We start from the raw sequence: 23,213 nt of genomic DNA on the forward strand, positions 1-23,213 counted from the left end.
CTGGACAGTTGTCCACTTTCGTTTTCAACTTACTTTCTATCAGTTATTGACAGACGTTAATGACAGAACGATGCACTTACAATGGTTCTGTTCTTAGTGAAAAGTCATTGATTCCTCCCACATACTATTAATCAACATCATTTTTCAGATGGATATGTATAAGTTATTCCTAAACTGTTCAGTGCTAAGAAATGTTTCCTTTTTCTAATAATTTGTTCTTGGGAATCTTTTCTTGAGATTTACTTATATCATAATTAACCATGTTCCCCATGTTTGCATTAGGAATTATAGGACCGCCTATAATCTTGTGCATGAATTGAGAGCCCATGAAACTAATATTCTGGAAATTAAGACAATGGCAGGATTTATAAACTACAAGGTAATGGTTCTATTTCCAAATGAAGAAAATGTGTCTTTAAATATTAGATTATCTTTTTGAAATTTGGAAATCCATATTAGTTACTTGCTCTGAAAGCGAGTATTTGATTAATTAGGCTCTCCTCTTGGTAATGCTTGCTTTCGAGTTTATGGGTCCCAGAGTTCTCCCTTAGGGCAGTTTTATTTTTGTAAGACTCCTTTAGAAGGGGTTTTTGTTTTTGTTTTTGTTTTTGTTTTTAAGTTTAGTTGTTTTGAGAGAGACAGAGCGCAAATGGGGGAGGGACAGAGAGAGGGGGAAGAGAGAAAGAATCCTAAGCAGGCTCCACGCTGTCAGCACAGAGCCCGATTTGGGGCTCAAACTCACAAACCATGAGATCATGACCTGAGCCGAAACGGAAGTCAGACGCTTAACTGACTGAGCCACCCAGGTGCCCTGAGGGGCTTCTGTTTTTCAGTGGGAATAGGAGGGAGAGAGAGAGAAGAAAGCTGCCTATATTCGTGAATTTTTAAAGATGCAACACATTCAAACTTTGTAAGCCTCCCTTGGTTTAATGGCACGGCCATAGAAAAGGCGTATCTGTTCACCTCGGAGGAAACTTTTATACCTGTTATTTGAACATTTTCAGATTGTGTGTGGTAGAAATAGATGCCTGCAGAAGGCAAGCGAGGGGTTTTTGTTTTGCTTTTAATCTTTCCACATTCATGTTTTAAAGACAGCTAACACTGGGATGGTGACGTGAGGGCGGATAGACACTTGGATTCCTTGTGTAAATGTAAATTGGTACAACATCTATAGAGAAGGTTTTCGCAATATTGAAAGGGGGTGTTTCCTTTAACCTAGCAATTCCATGTCAGGAAATTTATCTGATGTATGTGCTAATAATAAGACTTGTAAGTCATGCATGTGAGGATATTTATTGCACCTTGTGATAGGAGGAGATTGGGAGCAACCCAACAATAAGTGACTGGTTAACATAACTTATAAGTCCAGACAAGGGAATATTCTGCAACTATTAAGAATGAGACAGCTCTACTTGTTGATATGGAATATTAGGTAAAAAAAAAAAAAAAAAAAGTGAGTCACGAAACATATTTATTGTGAAACTATTTATTAAAAATGATAAGTTATATATAAATGACCACACACTTATCTGTGCAGAGACTATATTCTGAAACATACTGGGAGCTGGCTGCCTCGGAACAGGAAATTGGATGGCTGAGGGGCAGGGATGGATGAGAGACTTAACTTTTCATGTATTCCTTGTACCTTACAAATAAAACTGATGATAAGCATATGGAAATAAATTTAGGCCGCGTTTCTTCTGTTTTTCCTTTTACCTTATGTCGATGTAGATTATTACTGTTTTGAAACAGCATTCCAAATAAAAAGCTTTCAAGAACTTCTGTGATCCTTATTTGATATGGAGGCCGTTGTGCTGTAATTGTGGTACAGAAAAATCTTTATAGCTTTCTGACAGTTATAGTCTGTGCTTGGGGAGGTAGTATTTAATTTTCACCAATCTTTGTGTTCTTCATTGAGTATAATTTTTGTGTATTCTACACTTTTTTTGTTTTTAATGTTTATTTATTTTGAGAGAGAGAGAGATAGGGCGTGAGCAGGGAGGAGCAGAGAGAGAGGGAGATACAGAATCCGAAGCAGGCTCCAGGCTCTGAGCTGTCAGCACAGAGCCCGACGCGGGTCTCGAACCCACAAACTGTGAGATCATGACCTGAGTCAAGTGGGATGCTTACCTGACTGAGCCACCCAGGCGCCCCTATTCTATACTTTTAAGGTTTTCTAAGGTATACGGTGCAAATATGGAATAATTTTGTTTCATTTATCAAGGAGACATAACCTCTGGTTTTAGCATAACGATTCTAATAGAGAAAACCAATTCCGTTGCCAAGAACCTGAGAGGAAATTTCATAGTCTTTTTAAAGTGCGTCTCACGTTTTACATATTTTTAAATGAATACACCTTTTGACCTTATTTTCTTCTTTATTTTGGGGTTGATTCCACCTTTTGCAGATCTGTAGGCTGTGTTTTCAGCACAACACCCCACTGGACGCAATCGCTCAGTTCCGAAAGCACATAGACTTGTGTAAGAAAAAAATCGGAAGCGCAGAGTTGTCTTTTGAGCACGCCGCATGGATGTCTAAACAGTATGTTTTAAATTGTACTTTTGGAATTTTTTTTTCTTTCAATACTTGGGATTTGAAGGAATGGAATTAGCATGGACTCTAAGTTCTACATGGAGCTAAGCTTTTTGTCAGTAAGTGGGCTTTTAGAGATCTAGCATAAGTATGTTTCCAGTAATGGTAGATATTGATTCATAGAATTCCTTAGCGGAAATCACTTAATTCATGGTACCATCTCTCTCATTCAACGTGTATTTACGGAGTTTCTGCCACATGTCTAGGTACTGAGCCTATAGCAGGGAATAAAAGAAAAGCCCTCCTGGCCTGGAACTTGCTATTTGAGAATGATGTTTAACAGTCCCCAAGTGAAATTGTTCCCAGAAACATGGATGTTTCTGACTGGTGGGAACTATGTTGACATAACACTTTGATGGTATATTTATCAAGGTTTGCCAGTACAGAAGAGTTGACTTAAACGCAGAATTTATCTATAGCCTATAATTAGTGTGTGTTCGTATTTACAAAGAAACCCCCAAAATTTGCAGTTCCTCATTAGCATTATTTTAACACAGTCTGCTGAGGTTATGGTTTGAGAATGAATAATTATTAGAAGTAAGCTTCTTTTTCTTTCCTTTTTCTTTTTCATCTTTTTTTTTCTTGATTTTTTTTTTTTTTTTCTTTAAGATTCCAGGCCTTTGGAGATTTATTTGATGAAGCTATTAAGTTAGGGTTGACAGCTATTCAAACTCAGAATCCTGGTTTCTATTACCAGCAGGCAGCATACTATGCCCAGGAGCGGAAGCAGCTTGCAAAAACCCTCTGTAACCATGAGGTAAGTTACCAACTCTTGGCTTACGTGGCATTTAGGAAGTGGATTAACCTTCTCTTGAAGGAAGATAAGACTGATTAATGTTGATCATTTTTTTCCAAGCCTTTGAATATCATCAGTTTTTATCTTTAATAGTTTTAGGGATTATGATTATTTTCAGTTTTAGCCTGAAAATAATTTTCACCTGTGGATTAAGCAGAAGTTTTTCTGGTGAAGAACCAGTTTATGATTGACCATAAGTTAGTGATTTAGACAAGAGCAAATTACTTTCAAATAAAAGTCACAGTTTAGGGGCGCCTGGGTGGCGCAGTCGGTTAAGCGTCCGACTTCAGCGAGGTCACGATCTCGCGGTCCGTGAGTTCGAGCCCCGCGTCGGGCTCTGGGCTGATGGCTCAGAGCCTGGAGCCTATTTCCGATTCTGTGTCTCCCTCTCTCTCTGCCCCTCCCCCGTTCATGCTCTGTCTCTCTCTGTCCCAAAAATAAATAAACTTTGGAAAAAAAAAAAAAAAGTCACAGTTTAAAAAAAAAAAGTCACAGTTTAGTCTGTGCCGTAACATAACTCCATCTTGTTGTTTCCACTGATCACGGCTGTAGGAGTTTGAAGGACTTTGGAGGAATGTGCTTTATTTTGACCCACCAGAGAGGATAACGTTGGACTTCTTTCTCTTCCTGGGGTTTTTCTCTGTGGAAAACTCTTAAGAATCTGTGGCAGAATTTTAATTGCAGTTTCTTAACATTTCATTTTGCCTTTCTCGTGGGTGATTATAGTTAGATACCAGTTTCCCCAGAAGCACTTTTAAAATAACGTGGCGCATACATGTATAAATACATCTACGTTTGTATAGTTGTATCAGTTTTTGTCCTTTAAAATCTGCAGTTTTCTTCTCTGAAGACAGATGAATATCATCAACAGTACTACTTAAAAAACTAGTCCAAAAACAGTTTGCATATTAGTACTTAAAAGGTTGGATTTTTTTTTTTCCCTTAAACCATGATATAACCAGACTATTTTCTACCATGTTATTTGCATATGATTTTCATTTTCAGGAAGTCTAAGGCAGATAAGGGATCCTAAGAGATAAATACTAAGATTTAATTATAAAGTTCTTCGGACAGACTTATTAATTATAACGTAAAATATAAATAACAAAATGAACGATAGGGAATTTGTTAAAATGTAACAGCAGGCAGCCATGAAAAATAATGTTTTAGAAGAATAGTTAATGATGTGAAATTTACAGAATGTATTTAAAGGAAAAAAGCAGGTTGAAAAATTATTCCAGTTAATAACAAATAAATGTTTGTGTACAAAATCTGGAAGACTAAGGTATACATTGTCAACAGTGGTAATAGGTTTATAAGTAATTTAAATTTTTATTCATTTCCTTTCGGATGTTTTCTGTATTTTTCAACAATGTACTTGCATTATATGTCTGTGCCGTTTCAGAGGGAAAAAAATTATAAAAAAGAAAAAGGTATAAATTTGTAAATTCCGGTGCCAAAAATATCCCACCCCAGACAATACCAGGATTGAATACACAAGTGATAAGGAAGGAAAATAGTGTCTTCTTTTTAAAACTCCTTGTCACATTACTGTATTTTCATTTGCACAAAAAGCACTTATATGTGTGGAATAAACGTCAAGCATAATTTGTAACACATTTTTATTGGTTTATTTTAGCAAAGATGAAAAGGAAATGTAGAAGAGTTAGCTACTATGAAATCATTTGTCACAATCAGACTGATTTATTCAATTTAATTTTTATGATACTGCCTAAATATTAAGTGAAACATTTATTTCAATTTTTGTGAAAATTTAGTGTGTGTTGAAGTATTCGCAACTATGATATCTGAACATGTATTTGGTGTTTGTATTTTTGGAAATGTTTTTATTCTGTCAAAGACTGAAGAGAGTTGGTTTGCGAGAGGCTACGTAAACTCTTAATTAGGGTTGTGTTTTACTTTACAGGCTTCTGTGATGTATCCCAATCCTGATCCGTTAGAAACACAAACAGGTGTTCTTGACTTTTATGGACAAAGATCATGGCGACAAGGAGTACTAAGTAAATGATTTTTCCCTCCTTTCTTTTCTCTCAACCTCAAAAGGCACAGATTGCTATCACAGTTTTCCATTGGCTATATAGGCCATAACACATTATGTTGAGGTAAAAATGTGTCTTTTAAAGCATCTTCTTAAAGATTTTCAGTTCTTTAGTTTTTAGAATGTTTTATTTATATCACTACATCTTAGAATAACTTCTAATTAAAGATGTGAGTATGATTAAAACATTCGGACATCTCTTAAAGTCACAATTAATAAGCCACTTTAGGCTATTTAAATATTTTAATTCCAGTTAACTTTAATGATTTATTAGATTTGATATTTTAAAACAGTATTAACTTGTATCTCCTGAAAAATTTCTCTGTATCTTTTTTGCGTTTGATAAATACTTAATTTAGCAATTTTTGTGGCAATCACGCTTTAACTGTTAAGCAATTATATACCTTAACCTCCAGAAAGTATATTCTGTATTGAGAATGATAATTGATATTATTCATCAGGTGGTTGATATCGCTAGGCAAGAGAATGCTGAATTCAGTAATGTTCTCTTCCGAACAGAGATCACAGAGAAGTTCCCATGCTCATAAAGCTGTCTCTTAGGATCTTTAAAATTCTAGAATGTCTAAGAATCTTAAATACGTTATTTTAAAGTAAAGGATTCAAGGAGTGTACACATCCAATGTGCCTATGAAGGATTTATGTTAAATGAGCTATCCAAAATGGGTTGCGTCTTATCTTACACAGGTTTTGATCTTTCTGATCCTGAAAAAGAGAAGATGGGAATTCTTGCCATTCAGCTGAAGGAGAGAAGTGTTGTTCACTCTGTAAGTTTTTTGTTTCCCAATCTAAACTATGTTTTGGAATAGTCGAGGAAAACATGAGATTCTTTTTATTGGAATGTTTCACACTTTTCTCTCTTCTAACAGGAAATAATAATAACTCTTCTGAGCAATGCTGTTGCACAATTTAAGAAATATAAATGTCCAAGAATGAAAAGTCATCTAAGTATGTATCCATAATATGCCACAGTTTCATGCAGCTTTGAATAACTTAAAATTATGCACATACAAATCTTATTTCCTTTACAGTGGTTCAAATGGGAGAGGAATATTATTATGCAAAGGATTATACCAAAGCTTTGAAGTGAGTCCTGTTCCCTATTTATTTTTCTAAGTAATCCGATTACTTTACAGCAAAATTAGAAATTTGTTTTGAAGGATTGATTATTTCCATGTTTCTATTTCTATTAAACTCCATTTCTGCGGTATTTTTTTCAAGTACTATCTGTTGGTACAATCATTCTCAAAGTCTTAGGAAACCTCACGTTTAGCTAAATGTGAAAATACCTGTTAAACTATTTCAGTAAGTTTTCTGACATGTATATAACGTGGGTAAGGCACGTTATTTTCTCCACGGAGTCCTTAGGCCCTTTCTTTGTGACTCCGTTTCAGCATGTCTGACATTTTGCCTTCTGACAGGTTGCTGGATTACGTGATGTGTGATTACCGGAGTGAAGGGTGGTGGACCCTGCTCACGTCCATATTGACTACAGCTCTGAAGTGTTCCTACCTCATGGCCCAGTTAAAAGATTACATTACTTATTCCCTAGAACTCCTTGGAAGAGGTAACTTGGTGCTCTTACAGTAAAATTCTGATTCTTTAAAATTATGCAGCATCTTTAAGCTTCCTCAAACTGAAAGAATAATTCTCAAATCTTTGATAGTACTTTTACCATGTGCAGATCAGTTTGCCAAGCGAAAGGACTCTTACTTTCATGGAACTTACTGTAGTCGAGGTCTCATGATAGTTGAGAAGAACAAAATTCTTCTTCCTATTTTTTTTTTTTTTTAAACATGGCATGAAACGATTCTTCATATGGAGTTCAAATGCAAGTATATAGAGCATTGGGGCTAACATAGAAAGCCGTGCTGTTGTACGTTGTCTGGAATGGTGCTTAGCCGTCTTAGAAGACATATTTTTTCTACGGTATTTTGATCCCTTCGGTGGGGCTAGTAGACTTACTTGCTCATCTTACAGTTGTAGCTTTTTTTCCCTCTTTCATGTCAGCTTCCACTCTGAAAGAGGACCAGAAATCTCGGATAGAAAAGAACCTCATAAATGTTTTGATGGTAGGTTGGAGTTCTTTGTATAAAATATGTCCTGGGGATATGTATACCTAGATCTGTATCTGTGTATTTTCTGTAACTGGCTGAATGAATTGTGCTCTGTGTTGGTGCAGAATGAAAGTCCTGATCCTGAACCTGACTGTGATATCTTAGCAGTGAAAACGGCTCAGAAGCTGTGGGCGGACCGAGTTTCTCTGGCCGGCAGCAATGTTTTCACAATAGGAGTGCAGGACTTTGTGCCATTTGGTGGGTAGCTGGCATCTACAGTGTTACCTCAGAGAGGTTATCCTTTTTGCTACAAAATGAATAGATGGAGAATAATAAATAAGAAAGTCAAAGAAAGAATGCTCAAAATACGTCATTCTATAGATAAAAATTGTGATTTTTTTTTTCCCTCACCATTGACTTAAAAAGATGTTCAGAATTTTAAATAGTTAGTTTACATATTAAAATCTACCCTGCCTGTTTGTACTTTAGATGTGATTTGAAATGCATTTGAAAAGACAGTTATTTAAAGAGTTTATTCTGTAATGCCTGGGCAGGTATTTTGAAATAAGTTAAAAAGAACAAAATGGTTTTTTCCCTTTAAAATTCTATGTTCGTTACATTTCAGGAGCAACTATGTTTTTAGAATTAAAGGTAGTTTTGGAGTTGTGTTGTATTTAAATTTGTTTTGTTTTGTTTTAAGTGAACTATATTTTTGTGTTGAAATGCTTCAAGTACAGAATTCAGTAAGAATGTCCAGTGTAGGGGTGCCTGGGTGGCCCATTTACTTGAGTGTCTGACCCTTGATTTCAGCTCAGGTCATGATCCCAGGATAGTAGGATCAAGCCCTGCATCAGGCTCTGCACTGAGTATGGAGCCTGCTTGGGATTCTCTCTCTCTCTCTCTCTCTCTCTCTCTCTCTCCCTCCCTCCCTCCCTCTCTCTCTCTCTCTCTCTCTTTCTCCCTCTCCCCCTCTTCCCCACTCATTCTCCTTCTCTCTCAAATAAATAAAAAGAGGGAAAAAAAATTTAAAAATTAAAGAGGCACCTGGGTGGCTCAGTCAGTTAAGCATCCGACTTTGGCTCAGGTTATGATCTCACGGTTCGTGAGTTTGAGCCCTGTGTCTGCACTGTCTGTCAGTACAAAACCCACTTGTGACTCTGTCTCTCTGCCCCTTCCTCACTTATGCTCTCTCTCTCTCAAAAAAAAAAAAAAAAAAAAAGCCACTTAAAAAAAAAGAGGATATCCCATGTAGGTGTTTCCTTTCTGAAGAGTAAGCGCGGATCAGAGTAATTTGTGTGTCTAGACGGTCTTGTACTGTGTGACTCTGCTCTCTCTGTTTTATTTCTAGTTCAATGCAAAGCCAAGTTTCACGCCCCAAGTTTTCATGTTGATGTTCCTGTGCGGTTTGATGTCTATCTGAAGGCTGATTGTCCACATCCCATTAGGTTTTCCAAGCTCTGTGTCAGCTTCAATAATCAGGTAACGGTCGCTTTTAATGTATTTTTACCCTGTATCTTTTAAAAAAAAATTTTTTAATGTTTGTTTATTTTCAAGAGAGAAAGAGAGCATGAGCGGGGGAGGGGCAGAGAGAGAGGGAGACACAGAATCTGAGGCAGGCTCCAGACTCTGAGCTGTCAGCACAGAGCCCGACATGGGGCTCGAACCCATGGCTGTGAGATGAGCTGAAGTCGGACGGTTAGCCTACTGAGCCGCCCAGGCACCCCTAGCATGTGTATATCTTAATGTAGCTTATTTTAAATTAGATGAAATGAGCTTAGTGAATTTTAGGTCATAATGGTTTCATAGTAACAAATGGGCTTTGGTAAACTCTATCTGAAAATAAATATATTTATAGTTCTCACTTCTGTATCAGCCATTCAAGTTTTACTTACTCTTACGCTTTTCTTTAAGTTTTGTTATTATTCCATCCTTACGAACTATAAGAACTTTATCTTTTGTGATACATAACTTGAATTTCAAATGAGATCTATTCAGGATGAATGTAATTTAATTTTTAAATCATTTGTTTTGTATTCTAACAACGGTATTAGTTTTTTATTATAAAACTACTAAACGGTTGGTGTTAAAGTAAAGTGGACTGGATGGATATAAAATGAAAAGTAAGCGTGCTCTGTCCAACTCCATTGCCCAGAAGTCATTGCTGGTAACTTCTTGAACAGTCTAGACATTTTCTGTGTGTGCACATATAAGCAGCTTTTTCTTTCTGCAGGGCCAGGATTATATACACTTGCACATTTTTGTAGTGTGTTACAGTGTGATCAGCTACTTGATTACATTCCAAATATTCCGATTAGAAGCTCACATAATAGACAATTATCTTCTGGTCCCCCAGAAAGCACATGGAGCCTTTAACCAGCAAGCGTTTAATGAGAGTTACAGTGTTCTTAGCGTCGAGGTGAGCCTGTGAACGTTTAGCATATGTCAGCTCTGTTAAAATGGAAGCGTTCTGGGGGCAGGGGCCAGGACTGACTCACAGATTGCCCTAGTAGGTAACGCGGACTAAATTACGTGGCGTAAGCCAGAAATACAGTTAGAGTAGGCGTGCCAGAGAAGAAGGCGGAAGTTTCAAGAATGAAGATGAGATGAAGGGAGCTATAAAGAGATGAGAGGGGGAGCAGGCTTGGCACTTGCAAACGCTGGGTGGAGGCAGGCGTTCCCGTTCCGGGCGTGTGGGCAGCGAGGGGCCCGTGGGAGGCAAGGCTCCGTGGCTTACAGGAACTCGAGCTCAGCGCATTTAAAGGTTTCTTTATTCATTCACTTATTCATGTTCTATTTATTGGACAGTGGTAAAGAAAGAGCTTCACCTGCTTTACTAGATTTTTCTGTCTTCACAACTGAGCAGTAACCCTGTAAGAGAATCGGTTGGCTGAACCTGGGTCACCTGCAGACCGGTGTGCTTCATTCAGTTTTGAACGATTACCCAAAGATTCCTTCTGAGTAGTTGGAGAATTTCATTTATTTGTATACGAAAAACATTTTTTTAATGTTTGTGTTTGTGAGAGAGCATGAGCAGGGGAGGAACAGAGAGAGAGGGAGACACAGAGTCCAAAGCAGGCTCCGTGCCCTGAGCTGTCAGCACAGAGCCCGACGTGGGGCTCGAACCCACAGACCGTGAGATGTTTAACCGACTGAGCAACCAGGTGCCCCTAGTTTGAGGATTTTAAAGCAAGAGCATGAAACTTAGAATTTAAGACACTTTATTCCAGTGACAAAATAGAAAGAAAGGATCTTCTGGAAACCAACCAGAGCCTCTTTAGTGTGCTTCCCAGTACTAACGTGTGAGGACTTGGATGAAGACGCTGTCGGTGGGGATGGGAAGGAAGAAAGGCCTACGGGAGGCGTCTATGAATAGAGAAGTCTGGATTGCTGGGTGTGTGTATAGGGTAAAGAATAAAGGACAGCCCCTGCCCCCACCCCCACCAAAAAGCAATTCATTTGTGTGTGTATTTTATAGCTAAAGTGTACCTACAAGATGATTTGAAACGCATATACTGCAGAATATGACCACAGTTACCTTACATAATTACTTTTGTGGTGGGAACATTTAGGATCTACCGTCTCAGCAACTTTCAAGTATGTAATACAGCATTATTAATTATAGTCGCCATGCTGCCCCTTAGATCCCAGAACCTATTGTCTTGTAACTGGAAGTTTATACCCCAACCCTTCGCATCCACCATTTTACCCTGTTTCTATGAGTTACAGATTCCACATGTGATTGAGATCACACCGTAGTAGGACAGGAGTATGTGATGTTACTTCTTCTTAATTCCTTTTCATGTTTTATCCCCTTAAAAGCCTTACTTCCTCAGGGACACCCCCCCTGCCTAGCTGATTTTCCTGGCCGTAGCCCTCTGTAGTACTTACCACACCTGTGGTTTCATTTTTGTCTGTGTGATTCATTGGTAAGTCATTTGTTTTCCTTGTTAGCATGTAAGCTCTCCCAGGTCAGATACTTTTTTTTTTTTTTTTTTTTTTTTTGTTCGATGGTGACAGTTTTGGGGAGATATTCTAAATCTGGAATTAGAGGATGAATAGAGAGATTCTTATTGTACTTTTGCTGTTAATATCCTACTATTCCATTTCTTTCCCCCCTTTTCTTAAACAACAAACAGACTAATTAAAAACTAATTTAAAATGTTCAAATGTAAAGCAGTTCATTTTTAAAGTTAGATTATATTCTGAATATGCGTTATTTGAAATTCAAGATCTGAATCAGAAGAAAAAAAAAGTAGTCCTTAGGTTTCAGAAGCACAGAATAGAAATGAAAACTCGAAGGCAAGTATTAAACTTAACTAATAAGAATTTTCTGTAAGATAACTCATCTGCTGGGGTAGAAGACAGCTCTTGGGAAGTTCTTACTGCTTACTGAGTGGATGAGAATGTTGATTCCATAGACGTGCACAAGAAAGAGGTCTCCCTTTCTCACCTCTATTTATCGCAGAAGGAGTGTGCTCTTCTAGGAAGGTAGATGTACATTGAGTTTGGGACATGCTAACTTTGAGTGGTAGTGGAATTAACCTCTTGACATTTGTGGATACGAACTTTTGGTTAAAGAAATAGGACAGAGTTAGTTTTTAATGTGGGAAATATTAGCATAGAGGTACAGAACATGTAAAAATGGATAAACTCTGGAATGAAATGAACATAAAGAGAGTAGAACTGAAAGCCGAAGACTAAGCCTGTGGAGCCTCTGAATTAAGGGGACAAGAAGAAGAAAAGACCTTTGAGGGAAAGACCTTTCCCACTAATTGAGGGAAAAACAGGAAGTAGTCAAGAAGGATGTCACAGAAGCCACGTAAAAAGAAAGCTCTTTTTAAAAAATATAGTAGATAGTAGTGTCCAGTGAAACAAAGAATAAATCTTTGCTTCTCTGGGATTTGTAAATGTTTTCAGAAATCAGCTTGTATGTGGTGAATTGTCTCTACCTTGTGGCAGCAGTGAGTGGATAAGTGTTTCCGTTTGGCATAAAATACCTCCCATTAATCACCCTTCATAATGCTTTAGTTATACTGCAGGTAAATTTACCAACCTCCGAATCATTTTTGTTTAGTGTGAGCAAAACATGTGACACTTGCTGTGTATAAACAGTGACCCTTGCTGACGTCTTTTACAGGAATATAACCAGTTCTGCGTAATCGAAGAAGCAACTAAAGCAAGTGAAGTTTTAGAAAATTTGACCCAGGGAAAGATGTGCTTAGTTCCTGGTAAAACAAGGAAGTTTTTATTTCAATTTGTTGCAAAAACTGAAGATGTGGGGAAGAAAATTGAGGTTAGTGATGAAATTTGTTTAAAACATGCTTTAAATGACAAAAGTAATATGTGTACGTCAGAAAAAAATGTCAGTAATACACAAGTTTATTAAGTAAAAAATGAAAATATTCCACCTGGACTTCCTAAGGGAAATCGTTCATCATGGTTTGGTAGGTTTTCTTTTTTTGAGACTATACTGTACATAATATTCTATAGTTAGCTCTTTTTACTTACTAGTATATATGAGGCATCCTTTCCGGTTAGTACATAAGACCAACCTCAGTTTTAATGGCTATGTAATCAGTTAAGGAATTTCAAACAAAATACTATATTATACACTGTACCAATTATATTTTATATAATGACATAATTCACACTAGAGATATATATCATTTTGATGTCTAAACATTTCTGAATGCTTTTTTTTTAAAAAAATGTATATATTTAAAGGATTCCTTTAATGTACATAATTAAAATGACTTTAGAAATATATGATAGAAGTAATAATTTTATTGAGCGTAAATTCTGGAGCCAAACTTCATGGGTTTAAATTCCAACTCTCCAGCCTACTAGTGTGGGGCTCTGTGCAATTACTTAACCTCTTTGTGTCTCAGTTTACTCATCTTGTAAAGTGGGGATAATGATGGTCCCTACCTCTTAGTGTTTTGTGAGGATTAAATCAGTTAACGTAAATTGCTTGGAATAGTGATTAGTATATGGTAAGCTTGTTTTCCATGGTTAAATGGCGATAGTTGGTTCATCTAAACTTTGGGCCATTTCTAAGATAGAAACGTAAGACTGTACTACCAATATTCCCATAACAGTATCTGTGAATCTGTTGATTTTATTATTAACCAATATCCAGAGATTTTGCTTATTCACTTAAAGTTTTTTTTATGATTTTGACTAAATCCCTAATTACATATTTTTTATAAGATACTAAGGAAGGCTACCAGATGGAAATCATAATTAGTAATACTGTTTCGAGTACATTTGTTAATGGATTTTGTTGAAAGGAATATTTATTCAGTTAATAGTATTATACGTGTCTTTGGGGAAAAAACATGTGTGGAATTAGGAGTTCGGTTATGAGTGTGCTAATGGTCATGAAAATATTCATGTGTCTCACTCAGCAACCACTAATTGAGCATTTGTTATGTCAGGTTATTATCTCTGTTTAAAGGTGAAGCGGGTGGAACCTAGTCAGTGTCACAGCTAACAGATGTCAGGGACAGCTGTACAGCAGGTGTTCTGACTTCACCCGGGGGGTCTCTAGATGAACTCCACACACCAGCAATTGCTGTGTAACTCGTCGAGAGGGATGGTGACAAGTATGAGGTGGCATGTCTGACAACCCTCCATCTTTCAGATTACCTCGGTCGATCTAGTTCTGGGCCACGAGTCGGGAAGATGTGTGGTTTTAAATTGGCAGGGAGGAGGAGGGGACGCTGCCTCCTCCCAAGAAGCCTTGCAGGCCTCGCGTTCTTTCAAAAGACGGCCCAAGCTCCCTGACAATGAGCTTCACTGGGACAGCATAGTCATTCAGGCCAGCACGATGTAAGTCGACCTTGCTAGGCAGATTGAGGAAGGTCATCTTACTTCTTTTAAATACTTTGAAGAACTTGTTTTTTTTTTTTAATCGGTTGCTTAGCTAAGGTTTTGGGTTTTTCTCCCCCCCCCCCCCCCCCGAAGGATTATTTCCAGAGTTCCAAACATTTCCGTGCATCTGCGGCATGACCCTCCTGCCCTGACGAATGAAATGTATTGTTTGGTTGTGACTGTTCAGTCCCATGAAAAGACCCAAATCAGAGACGTGAAGCTCACCGCTGGTTTAAAACCTGGTAAACATGCCTTTTCCACATTTGATCAGTGTTTGTTCAACAGAAAATAAGTATCAGTGGTGTCAACCACAGGAAGTTTGTTTAAAATATGGTCGTGAAAGATGCTCTCTATGAAGTAGTAATTGTTAGGATAATGTCCGAATGCTCCGTATTTTAAAACACTGATATTAACACTTTCAGGACAGGATGCCAATTTAACTCAGAAAACTCATGTGTCTCTTCATGGAACAGAACTATGTGACGAGTCCTATCCGGCTTTACTCACTGACATTCCTATCGGAGACTTACATCCAGGGGAACAGGTGAACTTGGTCACCTATGACTGGGGAGGAAATCAACTAGATTGAGGTTTTAAATATGTAGTGAGTTTTAGAGAACATTGTAACAGCATATTCTGAGACTACAAATGGGATTTAACTAATGCATGTTTTTAACACTTAAATGTGTAAGATGTTTACACATATTTAGATGCATAAGATGTTGTAAGCAGTTTTATACAAGGGGTTTTAGAACAAATGGCCCTGATGTGGAGAATTAGTTGCCTGATAAAATAACTGAATAACATTAAGTTTGTAACTTTGTGAAATAGCCTTTCAAGCAACTTTTATTTCCAAACGAAACACAGTTCTTGGGCAGTTGGGAATGATAATAAAAAAGGTGGGATAGTACTGGTTGGTCCCACATATACTGTGGCAAGAACAGCCTGTAAACAGGGTTCAAGAATTTAGTCAGCTGGTACAGTAAACTCCAAAAGGTGGGAACATTATCCTAGAGTATATACCAGGAAGAAATCTCTAAATTATTAAATTAAAATACTTTTATTTTGTTACAGCTGGAAAAAATGTTATATGTTCGCTGTGGAACAGTAGGTTCAAGAATGTTTCTCGTGTATGTTTCTTACCTGATCAATACAACTATTGAAGACAAAGAAATTGTTTGCAAGTGTCACAAGGTATTACTTCTTTTTTTTTTTTTTTTAATTTTTTTTTTTTTTCAACGTTTATTTATTTTTGGGACAGAGAGAGACAGAGCATGAACGGGGGAGGGGCAGAGAGAGAGGGAGACACAGAATCGGAAACAGGCTCCAGGCTCTGAGCCATCAGCCCAGAGCCTGACGCGGGGCTCGAACTCACGGACCGCGAGATCGTGACCTGGCTGAAGTCGGACGCTTAACCGACTGCACCACCCGGGCGCCCCACAAGGTATTACTTCTCATGGCTACTTCGGGAAGCATCATACGTGGGGCGTTCCCTATTTTATGTTTTTTTTACCTGTAAAATAAGCAGCTTAGGTGCTTGTAGTCTATTACAGATTTTAATTAAACATCTTAGGTTTTTTTTTTGTTTTTTGTTTTTTTTAATTTTTTTTTCAACGTTTATTTATTTTTGGGACAGAGAGAGACAGAGCATGAACGGGGGAGGGGCAGAGAGAGAGGGAGACACAGAATCGGAAACAGGCTCCAGGCTCTGAGCCATCAGCCCAGAGCCTGACACGGGGCTCGAACTCCCGGACCACGAGATCGTGACCTGGCTGAAGTCGGACGCTTAACCGACTGCGCCACCCAGGCGCCCCTTAGGTTTTTTTTTTTAATCACTTACATTTATTATAAACGATGTACTATGGCATTCACTGCTCAAACCTTAGAAAACTGGTCTCCATGGCTTTTTGTACAATCAGCAGGTTTAGGATCTCATGCAAAAAAGTTTTGAGATTCCAAACCTATGTGTTTCTTTCTAAAATCGCACATTAGGTAAAATCTGTAAGTTGATTATATGCTGAAGATTTGAGGGGATGGAAGGTCTCCCTTGATGAGATATTTTTTCTATTAAAAAAGATTCTCATGAAAATTGTGTCTCGTTAAATGCAGATAGAAGAGGATGAGAATAGCATGGTCATAGTCAGTGCCTTGGAGGCAACTGCTGTCAGCTTTTTGCAGTGTTTTCTGTTGGTTTTCTGTTTATAGTGATTTGGGGGCACCGTGTTTTTATTTAGATTTAACCATATTGTATGTAATTGCTTGTACCCACTTTTAGTAATGGAACATTATGATACTTACTGTCCTCGTAGTCTTATCTGTATTGTTTCAGCCCGTTCTCAGGAATTGATTGATTCCTCAGCCAGCAGAGGAGAAGGCCAATCAGTCTGGGGATTTGTAGTTTGGTCATTGCCCAGAGTCTGGGCCGTCCGCCATCGTATGAGTCAGTAGGAGGCAACACTCATCCTACAAGAGTTAGGAATATTTCCCAAGTGGAAGGGAGGAAGGCATACAATATATCAGAGATTTCACGTAGCCTGATGCACTACAGTGGATCATGGCTGGTGAACTAGGAGGGGAGGGTGCCAATCTCAGCATGGCCTCCTAACGTGTCCACTCAGCCTAGCCATGTAACCGTTTGACCTGAGTTTCCTATCTACAAAATAAGAACATTCAAGTTCTATACAGCTTTGGAGTCCTATGCCTTGGAAAGGACTTCTGATAATGAAGCTTCTAGTAGACTTGGAACATATCTTTTTAAAATGATTGTTTGCTATGTAGTAACTATCCTGGAATCAAGCTACAACAGTGTGTAATGCTCTCTTTGCCTCAAGACACGATATTTTTGAGGTGCATGCCACTTTTTTTTTGATCCCTTCCATCTACTTCACCCATCCCCCCCACGCACCTCCCCTCCGGTAGCCACCAGTTTGTTCTCTGCAGTTAAGAGCCTATTTTTTTGTTTGTCTTTTTTCCCTTTGTTCCTTTGTTTTGTTGCTTAAATCCCACATGTGAGTGAAGTCATATGGTATTTGTCTTTCTCTGACTTATTTCGCTTAGCATTGTGATGTCTAGCTCCATCCATGTGATTGCAAATAGCAAGTTTTCATTCATTTTTATAGCTGAATAATATTTCACGGTATATATATACCCCGTCTTTTTTATCCATTTATCTCTTGATGGACATTTGGGCTGCTACAATTTGGCTATTGTAAATAATGCTGCAGTGAACACAGGGATGCATATATCCTTTTGAATTAGTGTTTTCATATTCTTTGGGTAAATGAATATTCAGTAATGGAATTACTATGTCATATGGTAATTCCATTTTTAATTTCTTGAGGAACCTGCGGACTGTTTTCCACAGGGGCAATGCCAGTTTGTATTCCCACCCACAGTCTACAAGGGTTTCATTTTCTCTACATCCTTGTCAGTACTTGTTTCTTGAGTTTTTATTTTAGCCATTCTGACAGATGTGAGATGATATCTCATTGTGGTTTTGATTTGCATTTCCCTGATGATGAGTGATGTTGGGCATCATTTCTGTGTCTTTTGACCATCTGTATGTCTGTCTTCTTTGGAGAATTTCTGTCCATGTCTTTTGCCCATTTTTAAATTGGGTTATTTGGTTTTTTTGGTGTTGGGTTGTATAAGCTCTTTATATATCTTGGATACTAACCCTTTATTGGCTAGGTCATTTGCAAACATTTTCTCCTGTTTAGTAGGTTGTCTTTTAGTTTTTTTAGGGAGGGATACTAATTCTGAGGGATAGAAATAGATGTTACACAAAAAAGAATGAGTTGGTCAAATATGTTTGGAAAATATGGGTTAAGAGGTATTAAATGGATATTTTGACTTTAAGACTTAGCACAGCATTGAATTTGCTAATGTGTGTTGAGAATTTCACAAAAGGCTGTGGTGATTATCTTTCAAGATTATTGTACACAGAAGCACTTTTCTCATGGAATATCTATCTTACAGGTCCCAGTGTGACTTGTAAGACATTTTTGGAAATTTAAATGTAAATTATTTTCCCTTCACTGGATTGAATCTCATTTTTACCTGCATGTGTGGAAATTTAAAGTAGGCCACATCTGATCTAGTCATTGAGTTGTTTCTTCATTTCCTTAGATCTTTTCTGTGGGGAAATACTGAGGCCCTGCTTTAGATTCACAGACCCAATGCAGGCGTTTTCTACCACTAATATCCTGCCTATTACACTTTCTTAAAAAGTTAGCTTGATGGTATTGAGAGGAAGTCATTTGAAGTATGTGATAATAATGAACATGGTTTAGGCATTTCACTGGTGCTTTATATATGTTATCTCACTTCATTGTCAACAGCCCCACGAGGATTATGAAACTGAGACTCAGAAACCATGGTTCTTCCTCAAGGTTACCTCACTAACCCCAAGGTCTGCATAGCTAATAGGAATGTGTCCTCCAGGATTAAAACCCACATCCACCTGGCATTATCACAGCCTGAGTTTTTAAATCAATGTGATTTTTAAAAAAGGGTTCTCACTAACAGGGCGGGTGGTTTGTTTCCAAAGACATAGTAAGCCCATTGCTTCTTGAATAGACTGAGGGAGGGATGTAGCATGTAGGTTAAGAGTACAGACCCCTACGGTCAGATCCGGGTCTGTTTCTGCCTTTGTCACTTACTAGCTATGCGGGACTACTTCATCTTAAAATAGCGAGTATAATGGCATCTGTTTCCTTGAGTTATTACAAACATTATATAATGCATTACATATATAGCGATTATAGCGCTGTTATATTATTATTGTCATTATCATTATTAGTAGTCGTCTTGACTTGAGGTGAAGTAAAGAACTTAGACAAAAAGAAAACCCAGATTCTAGGCTTGGCACCGCTAGCTTTGTGGCCCAAGGCCAAGCATTGAAACTTCCTTAACTTCTGCTTCGTCCTCTCTAAAATAGTGACATTGCCTGTCCTGCCCACTTTTACTAGATCCTGAGATAAATAACGTGTTAGAAAGCACTTTGCAGTGTGAGCTGTTTTAAAGCCATAAGATAATTTATTAGAAATTGTAGTCTGGTTTCTCTCTATAGGTTTTTATAAATATTATCTGAGGGAAAGCTTCTAGCTTCTTCATATATAAATTGGGATTATTTCTTGATCAGTTGCAGATTGTGTTTTGCATGTCTTCTATTTTTAAAACTATTTTTAAGTTTAGAAAAGCCATTGAATGTGCCCTTTAAATTCTTACAGGATGAAACTGTCACTATAGAAACTGTCTTTCCATTTGATGTCGCGGTTAAATTTGTCTCTACAAAGGTATGTTCCTATGAAGCATTTTGGAAATCATTTCAATTATAGAAATTAACAGAAAAAGCAAAATGAATTATTGTAGTTCCAGACAGATCTTTTGTCTTCATTTGTGACAGTTTGAGCACCTGGAAAGGGTCTATGCGGACATCCCCTTTCTATTGATGACGGACCTCTTAAGTGCCTCACCTTGGGCCCTCACTATTGTATCCAGTGAGCTACAACTTGCTCCTTCTATGACCCCAGTGGATCAGCTAGAGTCCCAAGTGGACAAAGGTGAGAATGTGGACCATCCCACTTAATTAGAAGACCGGGGTGAGTGTGTGTGTGTGTGTGTGTGTGTGTGTGTGTGGGCGTGTGTGTGTGTGTGTGTGTGTGTGTGTGTGGGCGTGTGGGCTAGCAGGGTAAGAGTTAGCTTTTTGCTAATGGAGGGCACTTGAGACTGATAGAAAAGTAAATACATTTAGAATTAAAGTAGAATTAGTATCAGTTACCACTTGTTTGAGTATACCTTATTTTAAAAGATAAGATTTTTGCTACTATAAGGAAGTTACTCAGAAAAATGTACTTGAAAATAAAATAGTATTTTTTCATATTTGGATTTTTTATAGATTGTTTTTTCTTATTGATTTTTAATTAATGTTTACCATATCTTATAATTTGAAATGGTGAAAGATGGTTATTAAAGAAAGTTGGGAAATATAGAAACATAGACGGTAAGTTTTCTAAATCAACTAAAATAGTTTAGAGAAGAGATTTAAACCCAGGATATTACTTTTCTGGTGCATTATACCTTGGGCTTATATGCTTCTTGAGCTGTTAGAGAAAAATAAAAAAAATTAGTTTGAATGTTAACCCAAGCAAAATTGTGCTCAGCTCTATGATAAGGATAAAGATTGTATGAAAAAAATCACAATGTATTTTTTTTTAAGTTTATTTATTTATTTTCAGAGAGAGAGCACATGCTCGCAGGAGGGGCAGAGGGAGAGGGAGAGAGAGAGAATCCCAAGCAGACTCTGTGCTGTCAGCATAGAGCCCAGTGTGGGGCTCAATCTTGCAAACTGTGAGATCAAGACCTGAGCTGAAACCAAGAGTTGGATGCTTGACTGACTGAGCCACCCAGGCGCCCCCCACCCCCACGATTAAAATCAAATATAAATGAGTCATTTATTTGCTGTATCTGTTTATCTATCTACTACTTGAGTTCAGTGTCATAAGTCATATAGTTGATTTGCAATACAGATTAAAATTAGATGAGTAGTTTCAGAATTCCAGTATATTTTTTGTATCCGGCCTGTGAATAAGTTTCAGTATCTATCAATAAATAATCAACAGGTATTTATCAAGTTCACTATCTGGCCCCATGCTAGGTTCTCAAGAAAACGCCAAGAAGAGTTTGTCTCTACAAGAGACATAGTCTTCATAGTCACTTCTGTGCATTTTAGGAAAGTCATCATAAAGGAGGAAAGATAAAATAGATTAAAAAACCTCTTTATTTAAATGCTACAAATAGGTCCTACGTCCTGTAAAGTAATAATACTAGAAAACAATTTTGCTTTCAGAATGCCTTTATAAGTTTTGTTTTTATCTTTTGAAACTTGGTTTTCTCTCATGGTTTTGGAAATCAGTCTGTGGTTCTGCTTTGTTTCTCTGTCCACACTTCTTCCTCTTCTCCTCCCTGGCTAACGTGGAATGATCACGAGCTGTGGAGTCACGCTGAACTAGATTCCATTCTCTGACCTTCTGCCTGCTCTTAGGTTACGTTGGATGGTTCACTTTGTTTCATCACTTGTCAGAGTTAAAGAAGATAACATACGTGAAATAGCGTGTATGAGGTAGTCTGTAGGAAGTATCTCAGCCCGGTGTTTGTCTCCTCACAGCTCAACACAAGCTGGCTATCTGTCCATTCTTTGCTGATTCCTTTTCTTACTCCTTAAATGTGGGTCGCTTCCAAGATCCTGACTTTGGCTCCTTTTACTTTTTCTACAAGTCTTCACCTGCCATGCAACCTCAGGCTCCCCGCAGTCCCCAGTCCAGAGAGAGGAGTCAGTGTATATTTGGCCCCGGGTAGAAACCACAGAAACAGACCAGACTCCCTCTTACGTGCGCATCCATCCTGGCGCCACGTTCTCCCTTCTGCACGTCTCTCGAATCCAGCTTCTCTCCATTCTCACCGTCTCTCATCTGCCTTCAGAAACACCTTCTTAACCGCTTTCCTCTTTGCCATTCTCTCCCCTAGTCTGCCTTTCATATTGCTGCCAGAGATTGATTTCTCAAAAAGCAATTTTGAACTTGTTTTTCCTTCTTAGAAAACCTCACGACCTACCAGACCTTTCCCTGGGAAGCTTCCCTTTCAAGCTTCTTCTGTACCAGGCTCCCTACTTCCCCTTCCTCTTTCCCAGACTTTGACCAAGCCCGGATTTGTACATTCAGCAAACACTACCTCCATCTGGTTTTGAACATGTCAGTACGTCTGTCCAAAACCCTTTCCTTTTTCTTTCCACCTGTTCAACTCTTGTTTGCTCTTTCGGTCTCATGTAAGCTTTGACTTTTTGATCTTCCTAAGCGGGACTAGGTAATCTTGTTTCTTTGCTCCCAGAGTTTCTTTACATCTGTGATGACACTTATCCACTTATATTGTAATAGTTTACTTACTCTTACGGCTCCCCTACTACACTATGTGCTCCTTTAGAGCAGGAGCCATGACTTACCCCTTTTTGTATTGGCAGCCTCAGCTGCATAGTAGTTGCTTAATAAATGTTTGTTAAACGAATGAATAAATACCTACCTTGAATTTCCCATTACTCGTTTCCTATTGCTGCTGTAACACATTATCACAAAGTTAGTGCTTAAAACAACACAGATTTATTATCCTAACGTTCTAGAGGTCAGAAGTCCTAAAATCAAAGTGTTGGTGATGTATCCCTTCTAGCTCTGGGGAATACCCTTTTCCTGCCCTTTTCAGCGTTCAGAGGCCATCTGGATTCCTTGGCTCATGGTTCCTTCCTCCGCCTTCCAAACCAGCAGTGTAGCATCTTCAGATGTTTCTTCTTCTGACCTCTGCTTCCATTGTCACATGTTTTTCCTCAGATTTCCTCCTACCTACCACTTTCCCTCAGAACCCTTGTGGTTACATTGGGCCCAATTGGAGAATCCAGTATAATCTTCCTATTTTAAGATCCTTATCTTAATCACATCTGTAAAATCCTTTCTGCCGTATAAGGTACCACATTCACAGTTCTGGGAATTATGATGTGGATATCTTTGGGGAGGGGGTGGCATGGCTTTATTCTTTCTGCCACCTCCAAGGACACCAGTACTAATGCATTACAAACTTTGTATTTGACACATTAAAGATAACAACTTTCCTAGGTCATAAAGTTGACCCCCATGTTAATTGTTAATAAACGTTGTGATCATTTTTGTTAACTTCTTAGAATTAAGGAAGGCTTGAGCTGGGGAGAAGCAATATGAATGTCCTAGGTTTTTAAAAAAGGTATCTTGGGGCGCTTGAGTGGCTCAGTCAGTTA

General features: G+C 38.1%; 1 protein-coding gene across 2 annotated transcripts in view; it reads left to right on the forward strand.

The window, feature by feature from the left end:
- Nucleotides 1-23,213, forward strand: part of TRAPPC11 (trafficking protein particle complex subunit 11) — a 47,522-nt gene that overhangs the window by 12,528 nt on the left and 11,781 nt on the right. For both annotated transcript variants that reach the window (XM_045452717.1, XM_045452711.1), the window contains exons 8-25: nt 283-379; nt 2,408-2,541; nt 3,202-3,349; nt 5,316-5,409; nt 6,153-6,232; nt 6,335-6,413; nt 6,497-6,551; nt 6,887-7,032; nt 7,476-7,537; nt 7,648-7,780; nt 8,871-9,001; nt 12,660-12,815; nt 14,166-14,353; nt 14,489-14,637; nt 14,818-14,939; nt 15,470-15,589; nt 19,627-19,692; nt 19,803-19,959. In XM_045452717.1, the coding sequence (XP_045308673.1) occupies nt 283-379; nt 2,408-2,541; nt 3,202-3,349; nt 5,316-5,409; nt 6,153-6,232; nt 6,335-6,413; nt 6,497-6,551; nt 6,887-7,032; nt 7,476-7,537; nt 7,648-7,780; nt 8,871-9,001; nt 12,660-12,815; nt 14,166-14,353; nt 14,489-14,637; nt 14,818-14,939; nt 15,470-15,589; nt 19,627-19,692; nt 19,803-19,959 (2,117 nt within the window). The remainder of the gene's footprint in view (nt 1-282; nt 380-2,407; nt 2,542-3,201; nt 3,350-5,315; nt 5,410-6,152; nt 6,233-6,334; nt 6,414-6,496; nt 6,552-6,886; nt 7,033-7,475; nt 7,538-7,647; nt 7,781-8,870; nt 9,002-12,659; nt 12,816-14,165; nt 14,354-14,488; nt 14,638-14,817; nt 14,940-15,469; nt 15,590-19,626; nt 19,693-19,802; nt 19,960-23,213) is intronic.

The sequence above is a fragment of the Leopardus geoffroyi genome, chromosome B1 (assembly GCF_018350155.1).
Source record: "Leopardus geoffroyi isolate Oge1 chromosome B1, O.geoffroyi_Oge1_pat1.0, whole genome shotgun sequence".
Classification (NCBI taxonomy): domain Eukaryota; kingdom Metazoa; phylum Chordata; class Mammalia; order Carnivora; family Felidae; genus Leopardus; species Leopardus geoffroyi.